General features: G+C 43.6%; 3 protein-coding genes across 3 annotated transcripts in view; 1 reads left to right on the forward strand and 2 right to left on the reverse strand.

Moving 5' to 3' along the window:
- Positions 1-85: 85 nt before the first annotated feature.
- LOC129819905 (E3 ubiquitin-protein ligase znrf2-like) lies at positions 86-3,313 on the reverse strand. Its single transcript, XM_055876596.1, has 5 exons — positions 2,366-3,313; positions 2,012-2,144; positions 866-961; positions 618-723; positions 86-495 (listed from the first exon to the last, which is right to left on the reverse strand). Exons 1-5 carry the CDS (start codon positions 2,531-2,533, stop codon positions 438-440), a joined length of 561 nt encoding a protein of 186 aa, XP_055732571.1. The 5' UTR covers positions 2,534-3,313; the 3' UTR covers positions 86-437.
- Positions 3,314-3,560: 247 nt separating this feature from the next.
- Positions 3,561-9,468, reverse strand: mturn (maturin, neural progenitor differentiation regulator homolog (Xenopus)). The gene is made up of 3 exons (XM_055876598.1): positions 8,920-9,468; positions 7,080-7,202; positions 3,561-4,885 (listed from the first exon to the last, which is right to left on the reverse strand). The coding sequence occupies exons 1-3, from the start codon at positions 9,088-9,090 to the stop codon at positions 4,778-4,780; spliced, it is 402 nt and encodes a 133-aa protein (XP_055732573.1). The 5' UTR covers positions 9,091-9,468; the 3' UTR covers positions 3,561-4,777.
- Positions 9,469-12,820: 3,352 nt separating this feature from the next.
- LOC129819909 (SH3 domain-binding protein 5-like) overlaps positions 12,821-15,412 on the forward strand; it is a 20,375-nt gene continuing 17,783 nt past the window's right edge. Inside the window, exons 1-2 of the mRNA XM_055876600.1 lie at positions 12,821-13,861; positions 14,537-14,599. Coding sequence (XP_055732575.1) covers positions 13,781-13,861; positions 14,537-14,599 — 144 coding nt within the window. The 5' untranslated portion in view covers positions 12,821-13,780. The remainder of the gene's footprint in view (positions 13,862-14,536; positions 14,600-15,412) is intronic.

The following is a 15,412-nucleotide window of genomic DNA, read 5'->3' on the forward strand; positions in this document are numbered from 1 at the left end:
GGCTAGTTCTTCTGGACATTTCTGACAAGTTATAAATAGCTCTCTAAGGTATGCAATGACTAATGTCACAAGAGGACTGATGATGCACTGGCCAATTTCTAAATTGCACCTTGTGCATTATACTATTACAACTTTCAAGAGTAGGTTTAAAGCTGGACTGAGACCCCCGCGCTCACCCTGGGAACCACTGTGCTAAATGACTAAACTTTGTTTTTTAAGTAAGTTTCATGATAATATCGTATCGTGAGGTTCCTGGCAATTTCCAGCACTGCTAAACTTCACAGGCTCGTGTCACTGGTCAGACGTTGATAGGTAAAGTAGATTCACAGACCAGCAGGTCAGACATAGATCTAGATGAAGTAGATTCATAGGCCAGCATGTCATGACGATGTGGATGAAGTAGATAGATGGTAGATATTCTGTGGGAATCTGAGCCCTTAGTCCAAGGGGTGCTCTGGACACGAACGATTCACCTCAAACCACTCGTCTATACACCTGAGAGAAAGAGAGAGAAAGAGCGAGGGAGACTACCAGTAAAGTAACATCTTACTGTAGTCAGGTAGGTAGGTGTGTGTGTGTGTGTGTGTGTGTGTGTGTGTGTGTGTGTGTGTGGTTACCATTTGTGGTATATACAGAGACAGGGGAGTCTAGAGATGGTGTGTCCCTGCTCCATCTCGTCTAGACAGATGGCACACTCCCCACTATCTTTCATCAGAACATCCTCTGGGACACAACACACACAGATCAATCATCATCCTGACATACCATGCTAGCCAATCAGAAGGCATCCTGAACCAGCAGGCCAAACAGGCAGACTAACCAGATTAATGGGCGTACACAGAGAGATATACAATCACACACTCACCGTTGTGGCGGAGTCGTAATTTGGTGAGACACATGATCAGATGCATCTCCATTACATCTGACGCCACAAACTTACTGCACACAGGACAGAGAAAGCCTGGGGAAAATGGAGCAGGACATGTCAGCACACACTCCATCCAACCAGACCTTTTTCTCGGTCTCGCCACAAACTGTGTGTGTGTGTGTGTGTGTGTGTGTGTGTGTGTGTGTGTGTGTGTGTGTGTGTGTGTGTGTGTGTGTGTGTGTGTGTGTGTGTGTGTGTGTGAGAGAGAGAGAGAGAGAGAGAGAGAGAGAGAGAGAGAGAGAGAGAGAGAGAGAGAGAGAGAGAGAGAGAGAGAGAGAGAGAGAGAGAGAGAGAGAGAGAGAGAGAGAGAGAGAGAGAGAGAGAGAGAGAGGAGAGAGAGAGAGAGAGAGAGAGAGAGAGAGAGAGAGAGAGAGAGAGAGAGAGAGAGAGAGAGAGAGAGAGAGAGAGAGAGAGAGAAATAGAAAAAAATAGGTCAACCATGTGGTCATGTCTGCATAATGACCAAAGGTCAATTTATGATGACATTCAATCAATCAAGTTTATTTTATATAGGCCTTCGTACATCAGCTAATATCTCGAAGTTCTGTACAGAGACCCAGCCTAAAACCCCAAACAGCTAGAATGCAGGTGTAGAAGCACGGTTCTTTAAGAAAAGTTCAATAAGTTACAGACTGACAGACACTCACTCTCCAGTACAAAACCTGTGTTTGTGTGTGTGAGACATGTGCCATGGAGGAAGTACGTGCTTATCTGTGGCCTAATGTGCTCCTCTCGCCCCACAACAGAAGAGGGTGTATGTGTATTTCACAGGGAGAAAGCACATTTGTTATCTATCCTCTTCTTCTCTACCCAGTGAGAGGCTTTAGAACAACACAGTTTTCTTGTTGTGGAATAAGATATCATGTAGACCAGGGTTTCCCAAACTTGGTCCCGGGACCCCCTCTGGGTGCACCTTTTGGTTTTTGCCCTAGCACTACACAGCTGATTCAAATAATCAACTCATCATCAAGCTTTGATTATTTGAATCAGCTTTGTAATGCTAGGGCAGAAACCAAAACGTGCACCCAGAGGGAAACCTTGATGTAGTCAGGACCGGAAAAACACGCACACACTTTAGCCTACCTCCCAGTAGGTGAGGGGACAGGTGAAGTGGTAGAGAGCCAATCATCATCTGGTGTTCTCCTCCTCTCTCCCCATCTGTCTCCTCCTGGTCCAGACTGCTGCTCTGGCCACCATGTGGTATACTCATCCCTGACTGGTGGACACACACACACACACTCACACACTGAACGTCAAGATACTGGACATGGACGTGAGTGAATCACACAGGTATAACTGCCCGGGGTTTGAACCTGTGTGCCACAACACTGTGTTAGCATCCTGAACTGAAGCCTTGGGGAGCTAACACAAATCTTCAGGTCTCAGGCAGTTACTCATCATGGAAGTATGGTTCCAAACCACTATCATTACACACACCTGGTGGTAGGAGCTGGGTCGGGTCCCTCCGGTGTAGGGAATTCTGGGGCCGCCAGGACTGGCTGTGTATCTGAACCCTGGGGTAGTGCTGCTTCCAGAGGGTTCAACAGGGCTAGAATACGCCCGGATTCGACTCTCAGCCACGGGGCTACTCTGCCAGACACCCATGGTGGCTCCTGTCCTATTCTAACTTCCCCAAGATATGAAGTCCTATAAGGTCTATAAAACAGAACAGTCCTGGAAAGTGCTCTTCACTCTCATGAAGCCCATCAGGGACAGGTGTTGAAAATGGTCCTACACAATGTGCAAAGCTTCAGATAGATGTTTAATCGATATATCAGTGTTTATATCATGTCACTATTCAAATAAACCATAAATAGCCTAGAAAAAACGCTGAAACTCGATGTCACAAGAGAGACATAGAGCGCATGACAGTGTCCAGTCCAGTAGTTGTGTTAACAGCAAAAACAGCCAAAGTAATAAAAGTGTCTTGAAAAGTCAAAAGTTAAATCAAACACGATAACGGACTGATTCTCGACAGACAAAATTGACTGCCAAATCGCTTCATTCTCCATATCAAAGTTTATTGGTGCGTCGCGGCATCATTCCAATATTTTATGCGCTATGATCATGGCGGTTTGCCGCACAAGTCCCACACCGCGACAGTAGGTCCGACCACTTTAGTGACTATGTATGCACCTTCTCGACATTTCTCGATTACAGACTGTCGAAACGAAAGCGGCGTCACTATGATCTCTATCTGCTCTGCTGTAGTTTCGTCTGCTGACTGTGATTGTTGACAGGAGCTAAGCAATGGTCGACTTCGTTTTGACTCATCCCGGTCTCCTGGATGAGTGGAGATTTAGCTTAAAGACCAATGGAATGGTCTAATATCTACAAACTCCGCCCAACCAGGACACCGGGCCATGCAAAAGGTTTGCCCTAATGTCTTCCTCCTTCTCTCTCTGTGTGTGTGTGTGTGTGTGTGTGTGTGTGTGTGTGTGTGTGTGTGTGTGTGTGTGGTCAAGTGACATCAAGCCCATGAACATCAGCAAAAGTTGCATGGACACAGATTAGGCTATAGACATAGCAGATGTTTATAAAAAGTCTGGCAGATATATAATTGTCATACTTAATATAGATATGTAATATGTACATTATATTTGCATATCAAAAACCCAGTCAGACTCACTGCTCCCTCCACACATTTATTTATTGAATACCTTCACACACACTGGAGGCCAGAACATAAAAACACACATTAGCATGACAAACATTCAGTTAAATAATGTAACTAAAAATTGTGTTCATAAGCCAAAGTAAAGACTTAAAAGCATTCGGAAGAGAGACTTACATCTATCGTAGTTGCCATGTTCAGAGAGAGTAACAAGTGTAGGCCTAGTTTAGTAAGGTGGAAGAAGGCCGCTGCAGGTAGACGTTGCCTGTAGACACAGATCTAGGAACAGTTTACTTTCCCCAATCCCAATAACGGGGAAAAATGACCTCGGATCAGTGTCTAAACACAACTTCATCCTACTCCTTCAGGTCCGTGGGGATAGTAAAAGCATAGCAGTGCACTGATGGTGGTGACGCACACACACACCCACACAAAACACGCACAAATACACACACACACACACACTCAATATGAAATAAACACACAGATACAGCAGCTTTTGGCCAACTTCACAGCAGTACATAAGGGACAGTTTCTAACATAGGATTACATTTCTTCTCTATTCCTCCCTCTATTTTCACCGCTAACATTGTTACAAGGTCACAACAATGTGCTGGTTTGGCTAGCATTGTGTGGTACAGTGGATGGTTCCAGTCAGGTGTTACATGGTTGACAGTGACAGTGCTCTGCTATGTCTGGGTGGCCAGGCTGGGGAGGGAGTATGTTGTTGCTGCTAGACTAGTTGATTGTTTGTCTTTAGGTGGATATGCTGAGCAAGGTTGGAGAGTGTCATGTTTATCATGCTAGAACCAGCATGGTGGTGGTTAGTAATAGAAACTATATGTTGTAGCCTGCTGTATGAATGACATTAATAATAATGTTGTATGGCACGGCTATGTGTGTGTGTGTGTGTGTGTGTGTGTGTGTGTGTGTGTGTGTGTGTGTGTGTGTGTGTGTGTGTGTGTGTGTGTGTGTGTGTGTGTGTGTGTGTGTGAGACATGAGAAGGAGTGCAATATCTGGAGAGCAAAGCTTTTGACAAGTTAAAGAATGCAATGGTACATTTCAGTGGGCTGGCTGTCCGGCTGTCCTGTGTATGTGAACATTATGAATCTGAGTATACATTATGACTTTGTATAGTCGCTACAGGGTCGTTGGTCCTGTGTATTGATGCAGGGGATGAGACCAGAGGCGTGGGTAATTATTGTGGCCCGGTCGGACACCTCTTTTGTAGGCATCACTGCTGGCTGACTCCCATCTGCTGGTGATCCGGCTCTGGTTCCTCCTCCACGCCTGCATGGTACTGCTCAAACGTCTCATCATCTATGTCTGGTAGACCCAGCAACTAGAAAGAGAGAAGGAGAGAAAGGGAGAGAAAGAGAGAGATGGAGAGAGATGAAGAGAGAGGGGAGAAAATGGGAGAGAGAAGTAGAAGAAGACCGAGATGAGGGAGAGGATGATATTTAACAGTGGTTATTGTCTTTAGGAGTAGTCTAGTTGTTTTATTGTCTTTAGGAGTAGTCTAGTTGTTTTATTGTCTTTAGGAGTAGTCTAGTTGTTATGTTCTGTAGGAGTAGTCTAGTTGTTTTATTGTCTTTAGGAGTAGTCTAGTTGTTATGTTCTGTAGGAGAAGTCTAGTTATGGTATGTAGGAGTAGTCTAGTTGTTTTATTGTCTGTAGGAGTAGTCTAGTTGCTACGTTCTGTAGGAGTAGTCTAGTTGTTTTATTGTCTATGAGTAGTCTAGTTGTTATGTTATGTAGGAGTAGTTTAGTTGTTATGTTATGTAGGAGTAGTCTAGTTGTTATGTAGGAGTAGTCTAGTTGTTTAATTGTCTGTAGGAGTAGTCTAGTTGTTTTATTGTCTATGAGTAGTCTAGTTGTTTTATTGTCTATGAGTAGTCTAGTTGTTATGTTCTGTAGGAGTAGTCTAGTTGTTATGTTATGTAGGAGTAGTCTAGTTGTTATGTTATGTAGGAGTAGTCTAGTTGTTTTGTTCTGTAGGAGTAGTCTAGTTGTTTTGTTCTGTAGGTGTAGTGTAGTTGTTATGTTCTGTAGGAGTAGTGTAGTTGTTATGTTATGTAGGAGTAGTCTAGTTGTTATGTTATGTAGGAGTAGTCTAGTTGTTATGTAGGAGTAGTCTAGTTGTTTTGTTATGTGGGAGTAGTTGTTTTGTTATGTAGGAGTAGTCGAGTTGTTATGTTATGTAGGAGTAGTCTAGTTGTTATGTTATTTAGGAGTAGTCTAGTTGTTATGTTCTGTAGGAGTAGTCTCGTTGTTTTGTTCTGTAGGTGTAGTGTAGTTGTTATGTTCTGTAGTAGTGTAGTTGTTATGTAGGAGTAGTCTAGTTGTTATGTTATGTAGGAGTAGTCTAGTTGTTATGTTCTGTAGGAGTAGTCTAGTTGCTACGTTCTGTAGGAGTAGTCTAGTTGTTATGTAGGAGTAGTCTAGTTGTTATGTTATGTAGGAGTAGTCTAGTTGTTATGTTATGTAGGAGTAGTCTAGTTGTTATGTTATTAGGAGTAGTCTAGTTGTTATGTAGGAGTAGTCTAGTTGTTATGTTATTAGGAGTAGTCTAGTTGTTATGTAGGAGTAGTCTAGTTGTTATGTTATGTAGGAGTAGTCTAGTTGTTATGTTATGTAGGAGTAGTCTAGTTGTTATGTTCTGTAGGAGTAGTCTAGTTATGTTATGTAGGAGTAGTTTAGTTGTTATGTAGGAGTAGTCTAGTTGTGTTATTGCGTAGCGTTAGGCTATGTTATTAGGAGTAGTCTAGTTGTTATGTTATGTAGGAGTAGTCTAGTTGTTATGTTATGTAGGAGTAATCTAGTTGTTATGTTATGTAGGAGTATTCTAGTTGTTATGTAGGAGTAGTCTAGTTGTTATGTTCTGTAGGAGTAGTCTAGTTATGTTATGTAGGAGTAGTTTAGTTGTTATGTAGGAGTAGTCTAGTTGTGTTATTGCGTAGCGTTAGGCTACTTTTTATTTTATTTAAATTTTTATCCCATTTTCTCCCCAATTTTCGTGGTATCCAATCGCTAGTAATTACTACCTTGTCTCATCGCTACAACTCCCGTATGGGCTCGGGAGAGACGAAGGTCGAAAGCCATGCGTCCTCCGAAGCACAACCCAACCAGCCGTACTGCTTCTTAACACAGCGCGCCTCCAACCCGGAAGCCAGCCGCACCAATGTGTCGGAGGAAACACCGTGTACCAATTTGTAAGTCGCTCTGGATAAGAGCGTCTGCTAAATGACTTAAATGTAAATGTAAATGTACCTGGCCCCCTTGGTTGGCGCGCACTGCGCCCGGCCCGCCACAGGAGTCGCTGGAGCACGATGAGACAAGGATATCCCTACCGGCCAAACCCTCCCTACCCCGGACGACGCTATGCCAATTGTGCGTCGCCCCACGGACCTCCCGGTCGCGGCCGGCTGTGACAGAGCCTGGGCGCGAACCCAGAGACTCTGGTGGCGCAGTTAGCACTGCGATGCAGTGCCCTAGACCACTGCGCCACCCGGGAGGCCCAGCGTTAGGCTACTTACAGGTCTAAAGGAAGTGAAGACTTTGTCCAGGACCTCTAGCAGTGTTTTCTTTCCGCAGGAGGAGATGTAGTCCTGGGCTAGCTGTAGGAATGGCAGGCAGTCCTCACTCTCACTCCATACATGCTGTACACACACACACACAGGTTATTAACCTAACCCATGTAGCCACATTGTCACATTATTACCGTAATACTGTGCTAATGTCAAAGGTATATATATATACATGGTAGACGTTGGGTCGATACACTGAGTTTTCTATGAGGTCAGAGTACAGCTAGTAGAAGTAAAACCCAGAGATTAGAGAGCGAGATAACATAGACATTCAAGGACAGGAGCTCAAGTAGGAGTGTTACTGGAACAACTACTGCTGTAGTTAAGCACGTACACACACACACACACACACACACACACACACACACACACACACACACACACACACACACACACACACACACACACACACACACACACACACACACACACACACACACACACACACACACACACACACAGAGAGAGAGAACCTCAAGATACTGGACATGGACGTGAGTGAATCACACAGGTATAACTGACCGGGGTTTGAATCCATGTGCCACAAGACTGTGTTAGCCTCCTGAACTTAAAGCCTTGGCACTCCCATGAGCTCTCCAGGGATTGGCCAACCCTAAACGGTGTCCCCCTGTGACCGAGAGGGAGCGGTGCATTCACTGTGTGTGTGTGTGTCTCCCCCTGCTGATAGCAGTATTGATTGGCATGGTAACAGGATCTAATCTGCCAGCCAGAGAGAGAGGGGTACCATATTTCACTGCAGACTGGTACTGCCAGTGTCTGCCCTTGGGACTACCCAGCACTGTGTGTGTGTGTTTGTGTGTGTATGTGGGTTGGTTCTTATATCTTTGTGGGGACCTAAAATCCCCAAAAGTTCCCACAAGGAGAGTAAAACAAGGTAAATTCGCCTTTGTGGGGACATTTCCCAAAAAAGGCTATTTTAAATTTAGGGGTTAGGTTTAGAGTTACAATTAGGGTTAAGGTTAGAATTAGGGTAAGGGGTTACGTTTAGGTTTATGGTAAGGGTTAGGTTTAGGGTTTGGGAAAATAGGATTTGGAATGGGAATACATTTTAGGTCCCCACGAGGATAGAAGAACAAAACAGTTTGTGTGTGTGTGAGGGAGTGATAGTGAGAGAGTGAATCAGAGAGGGAGAGACAGGAGGGAGAGAAAGTGGCAGAGATGGAGGGGATAGGACCTAGTGCAGTAAACAGACTAGAGACCAAACAGGCCTACATGAGAAAACACATCTGCAACATAGAGGAGCTGAGTGACTCTGCATGTGCATTACATATTTACATAGCAAATGTATACAACATGAGGTATTACTGCCAGTTGCATATGGAGGGATGCACGGCCCTGAGTCCTTATAGGCCCCACAACCGCTGCGACTGCTGACATAATCTATTTACTGCCGGGCGCCGCGCCAGGAGAACTGTGGTGTCCGCGCCCTCTGGCCAGCTGATGTAGAGTGGGGACTAGAGAGCAGCGGACAAAACAACAACAGCACTGCTATTGCAGGCCTGTGTCTATATGCGCAGGACAAGCGGCATGCCCATAGCAGCTCAATGCGGGTTATCCCAACTGTTTGCAGATAAAAGAGGTCGCGGCATATAATGCGACCAAAACAACATGCGCGCCAGGCGTGCTATAGTCCGGTGCACCAAATCAAACTGCAGTGACATCATTCCCGTTGCGCACACACACACACTGCGCCGGGGGACCCGAGAAGCAAACCCCAAAACACTGCAACCCCACAAACGCATACACAAACACACACACACACACTTACGAAATTCTCGGTCCCTCCCGTCATGTTATCGGGACAAAGGACATAGAATGAGATTCCCGGTTCTGCGTAGAAGTCCAGTCTCCTCTCATCATCCTCCTCTGCAAAGATCAGATCGAACGGAACCGACGAACACCATTTCTCCGCCACCTCCACCAGCTGCTTAAACTCCATCCTCCTCTCTCTCTCTCTCTGCCCTCCTCTCTCTGTCCTCTCAGTTAGTCCTGGCGGTCTGGTCTGTGGGGGTCCGGGGCGCCGGTATAGACTAGTCTGTGGTCTCGTGCCCTCCTAGTGATGCTGCTGTCTCTCGGTATATAAGAACAGCTGACCGGACAGACAGCTGTAGCCTACAGTTTCCCTTAACGCGCCATGCGCGTGGCGAGAGAGACAAGATCTTTTCACTATCGCATTACACTGGCTTCACGGTATTCGGTAACAATAAGGTGTTTTCTCAAACCCTCATCCTTTCAGTAGTCCATTAACCGATGAGATCAGCGGGGAGCAGTCCGTTCTGGGGTCGCATACATACGTTACGCACGCGTTGTGGAACGTTACGCCCCTTAACGATTCAACGCGATGACGACAGGCTGAGACGCGGCACAGGGCTGTCATCGATAAATTCCGTGCCTCCATACGAAATTATTGTTTGGTTCTCAACAAGCAGCCAGAGACTAACGTTCAATACTATAAATGCAAATAGGGTGTCGTTTCAGATGTATTCCCTATTCAAAGTAATGCTATTCTACATAGAGCAGTAGGCATATAGGCCTAATCTCATTATATAGGCACTGTCTAGAAATGTTATATAATAGTAAGCGTAATCACACGTGGGCTAAAAGCTGGAGCCTAGGCCTAGCCTACTTATTGTAATGACACTAGGCTAACTTCATTTACCAATGATTTATACTGACGTTTATTTCTATAACTGTCTTCATTCCAACATGAATGAGGCAGGCTTTTCAGTTCACACACTTTACGTAAAGATAATGTGGGGGTGTACTGTCTAGGCTACAATAAATCCAAACTGCCGTGTGTAGGCTAGCTGACGGAGTTCCAGAGGTCCGTTAGGTGGCAGCAGCACCTTATCTAGATTGTCCCTCTAGTGAAATGAACCACTGAACCACTTTCAGACAATGATCACATAGATATGGCAGCTTGAAAACTATACTCTATATATGCTATGCACACCGTAGACAGAACATTGAGAGAACATTGTGATCCCTCATGTTTGTGTGTGTGGGGGGTGTCACATCAGTCAACACTCAAATGAGCAGTGGTGGAAAATGTACCCAATTGTCATACTTGAGTAAAAGTAATGTACCCAATTGTCATACTTGAGTAAAAGTAATGTACCCAATTGTCATACTTGAGTAAAAGTAAAGATACCTGAATAGAAAATGACTCCAGTAGAAGTGAAAGTCACCCAGTAAAATACTACTTGAGCAAGGCGATCCTTCCAACCCCTTGACCACACTGCCATTCCAGTGAGTGTGTTTGGAGGGCAGGAGCTTTATACAAAGTTCTCTCCCTCTCTCTCTCTTCTCTTCTCTCTCTTACAGCTGCTTATAAACCTGATCATATAACTTGTTCACCCTGAACTTGTACTGAACATACATTTCTTATTCAGTATGAAGTTATTCATGACTTCTACATGAATACACAACACGTCAGTATGACTATGACAATACAGTGAGCGCAGTCCTTTCACCTTCTCTGTGCTCTCTTTTATCCTCTCGCGCCTGCTTCTACGTTCAACTTAATGGTCAGAAACGGGGCGCACTATCCCCAATTCCCATTTGATCTAATCTCTCGCCACAGCTCCCTCTCTCTCAATTTCAATTTCAATTCAAGGGATTTATTGGCATGGGAAAAATATGTTAACATCGCCAAAGCAAGTGAAGTAGATAATAAACAAAATTGAAATTAACAATAAAAATTAACAGTTAACATTACACTCACAGAAGTTCCAAAAGAATCAAGACATGTCAAATGTCTTATTATGTATATATACAGTGTTGTAACGATGTACAAATAGTTAAAGTACAAAAGGGAAAATAAATACAAATAAATTTGGGTTGTATTTACAATGGTGTTTGTCCTTCACTGGTTGCCCTTTTCTTGTGGCAACAGGTCACAAATCTTGCTGCTGTGACGGCACGCTGTGGTATTTCACCCAGTAGATATGGGAGTTTATTAAAATTGGGTTTGTTTTCAAATTCCTTATGGATCTGTATAATCTGAGGGAAATATGTGTCTGTACATACATTTGGCTGGAGGCTAGGAAGTGCAGCTCAGTTTCCACCTCATTTTGTGGGCAGTCTGTATATAGCCTGTCTTCTCTTGAGAGCCAGTTCTGCCTATGGTGGCCTTTTTCAGTAGCAAGGCTATGCTCACTGAGTCTGTACATAGTCAGAGCTCTGTTTATTTGTTAATTCTTTCCAATGTGCCAAATAATTATCTTTTTGTTTTCTCATGATTTGGTTGGGTCTAATTGTGTTGCTGTCCTGGGGCTCTGTGGGGTCTGTTTGTGTTTGTGAACAGAGTCCTAGGACCAGCTTGCTTAGGGGACTCTTCTCCAGGTTATGTAGGTGATGGCTTTGTTATGGAAAGTTTGGGAATCGCTTCCTTTTTGGTGGTTGTAGAATTTAACGGCTCTTTTCTGGATTTTGATCATTAGCGGGTATCGGCCTAATTCTGTTCTGCATGCATTATTTGGTGTTTTACATTGTACACTGAGGATACTTTTGCAGAATTCTGCATGCACAGTCTCAATTTGGTGTTTGTCCCATTTTGTGAATTCTTGGTTGGTGAGCGTACCCCAGACCTCACAACCATAAAGGGCAATGGGTTCTATAACTGATTCAAGTATTTTTAGTCAGATCCTAATTGGTATGTCGAATTTTGTGTTCCTTTTGATGGCATAGAAGGCCCTTCTTGCCTTGTCTCTCAGCTCATTCACAGCTTTGTGGAAGTTTCCTTTGGCGCTGAGGTTTAGGCCGAGCTATGTATAGTTTTTTGTGTGCTCTAAGGCAACGGTATCTAGATGGAATTTGTATTCGTGGTCCTGGCGACTGTACCTTTTTTGGAACACTATTATTTTTGTCTTACTGAGATTCACTATCAGGGCCCAAGTCTGACAGAATCTGTGCAGAAAGTCTAGGTGCTGCTGTAGGCCCTCCTTGGTTGGGGACAGAAGCACCAGATCATCAGCAAACAGTAGACATTTGACTTCAGATTCTAGTAGGGTGAGGTCTGGTGCTGCAGACTGTTCTAGTGCCCTCGCAAATTCATTGATATATATGTTGAAGAGGGAGGGGCTTAAGCTGCATCCCTGTCTCACCCTATGGCCCCGTGGAAAGAAATGTTTTTTTTTTGCCACTCTTGTTGTTTGTGTACATGGATTTTGATAATGTTGTATGTTTTTCCCTCAACACCACTTTTCATCAATTTGTATAGCAGACCCTCATCCAAATTTAGTCAAAAGCTTTTTTGAATTCAACAATGCATGAGAAGACTTTGTTTTGTTTTGTTTGTTTGTAAAGTACAGGATGAATACGTGTTCTGTCGTACGGTAATTTGGTAAAAAGACAATTTAACTTTTGCTCAGTACATTGTTTTCACTGAGGAAATGAACTAGTCTGCTGTTAATGATAATGCAGAGGATTCTCCCAAGGTTGCTGTTGACGCATATCCCACGGAAGTTATTGGGGTCAAATTTGTCTCCACTTTTGTGGATTGGGTTATCAGTCCTTGGTTCCAAATATTTGGGAAGATGCCAGAGCTAAGGATGATGTTAAAGAGTTTAAGTATAGCCAATGTGAATTTGTGGTCTGTATATTTTATAATATCATTGAGGAAACCATCAATACCACTGGGCTTTTTGGGTTGGAGGGTTTGTATTTTGTCCTGTAGTTCATTCAATGTAATTGGAGAATCCAGTAGGTTCTGGTAGTCTTTAATAGTTGATTCTATGATTTGTATTTGATCATGTATATGTTTTTGCTGTTTGTTCTTTGTTATAGAGCCAAAACAATTGGAGAAGTGGTTTACCCATTCATCTCCGTTTTGGATAGATAACTATTTTTGTTGTTGTTTGTTTAGTGTTTTCCAATTTTCCCAGAAGTGGTTAGAGTCTATGGATTCTTCAATTACATTGAGCTGCTCCTTCTTTTTCCGTAGTGTATTTCTGTATTGTTTTAGTGATTCACCATAGGGAAGGCGTAGGCTCAGGTTTTCTGGGTCTCTCTGTCTCTCAATTTCTTTCTTAGGTTGTTGCATTCTTCATCTCTCTGTCTCTCTCTCTCGCTCTCGCCCCTCTCTAACGCGGTCGTCACTAGTTACCACAACCACAAAGTCATAAACCCCGCCTATTTCTGAAATGTATCTTCTTAAAATGTGATTTTAAACCTAACCCGAACCTTAACCCCACTGCTAACGTTATGCCTAACACTAACCTTAAATTGAGACCAAAAATCTAATGTTTGTTTCCTGAATTTTTACGAATAAGCCAAATATGACTTTTTGGCTTTGGTAACTAGTGGAAACCCTCTAACTCACTCACACGGTCAGTATCTGTCGGGGAAAGTCGCTTTCAGCAGAACCGACTATTGCTTCTGTGGGATTCATTTCAATAATGAGCTACAGACAGACACGTTTTCCTGCATCTCTCATTCTCTATCTAACTGCAGTATATTCGTGTATTTGCGAGCTTGCTGTGGATTCTATTATACTGTTGAGTCTTCTATGGGTGTAGTCAGAGGAGACGGACCGCCTGAACTAAACTAGCCGCAGAAGTCTCATCTCGGCGGGGGTCGCATTTTGTGTAGCACCCTGGTTCAAAGAACCCCCCAAAAAACAAAGAAATATGGAGAAGTTGGAACATGGAAACAGATCAGAGGAAGAGTGTGAATCTCACGAGGAGGAAGAGTTGGACCCCAGGATCCAGGTACAGTGATTAGCATAGCTGTTATTATTGTAGCAAGATAGATATTTTGATGTTATTACGTTATTATGCATGTCGGAATGACAATGGGACATGAGGTGGTAAAGAGAAGTGAAGGATATCTAGAGGCAACACACACACACACACACACACACACACACACACACACACACACACACACACACACACACACACACACACACACGCACACACACACACACACACACACACACACACACACACACACACACACACACACACACACACACACACACACGCACACACACACACACACACACACACACACACACACACACACACACACACACACACACACATGTTCAACGTTTAACCATCTCCAGATGTGTTAGGGCCTGGCTGAGATCATGACATATTTGAATTAACGTTCCCCTGCTTTTCTTTTCATACCTCCATCTTTTTCGCTTTCCCTCCAATTCTATTCTCCTCATTCCATTCTCCTTCTTCTCTCTATTTACGCACTCCATCCTTTCTCTTTCCAATCTCTGCATTCTTTATCTCTCATTCTCTTTCCACCCTATATCCACCTCTCTTTATTCTCTCCCTCCTTCTCTCTATTTTCTCCCTCCTCTCAATTTTCCCTCCTGTCCTCTCTCCTCCTTCCCTCATCCCTGTCTCCTGTGTGTTATGTGTAAACAGGGGGAATTGGAGAAGTTGAACCAGTCTACAGATGACATCAACCGCTGGGAGACAGAGCTGGAGGTAGGCCAGTAATGCAGGAAATTGTAAACTGGGTTGTATTTGGGATTTTAAAAGGCTTCTGAAGTTTGTAATTTCCACTTTGAAATTTCAGACTTGATTTTCCCTTACGAAAACTGAATCAACCCCTACAAAAATTTCCAATTATAATCCAGATAATCATTCACATTTCCTATTGCTGCAGGATTATTTTCCTGCTTTAGCACTGGCTCAAATTAAGATCCTACATCTGTAGAGAACACGGTCCCTGTGTGATGCGTGTCACAGTTTTCGTGGATGGAATTTCTGGTCAGAAAAACTCTCACACAGCACATTTCCAGCTGCCCCTCCCTACTCCCTATTCGTCCCTATTCTCTACTCCCTATTCCCTACCCCCTACTCCGGATATAAACACACTATTTAAAGTTTCTATAATGCTAAATTGAGGTTGTTTTTGGATAGATGTCACGGCTGTCGTAAGAAGAGGACCAAGGTGCAGCGTGGTCAGCGTACATACTTTTAATAGTAGATGTCACCAACAAAACAATAAACAATACCAAAACAAACCGTGAAGCTTAAGGCAAAGTGCCATCAAACAAAGTTAACTTCCCACAAAGACAGGTGGAAAAAAGAGCTACCTAAGTATGGTTCTCAATCAGAGACAACGATAAACAGCTGTCCCTGATTGAGAACCATACCCGGCAAAAACATAGAAATAGAAAATCATAGAAACACAAAACATAGAATGCCCACCTCAACTCACGCCCTGACCAAACCAAAATAGAGACATAAAAAGGATCTCTAAGGTCAGGGCGTGACAATAGAAGAGGAGCTTGT

Source organism: Salvelinus fontinalis, chromosome 22 (genome assembly GCF_029448725.1).
Source record: "Salvelinus fontinalis isolate EN_2023a chromosome 22, ASM2944872v1, whole genome shotgun sequence".
Classification (NCBI taxonomy): Eukaryota; Metazoa; Chordata; class Actinopteri; order Salmoniformes; family Salmonidae; genus Salvelinus; species Salvelinus fontinalis.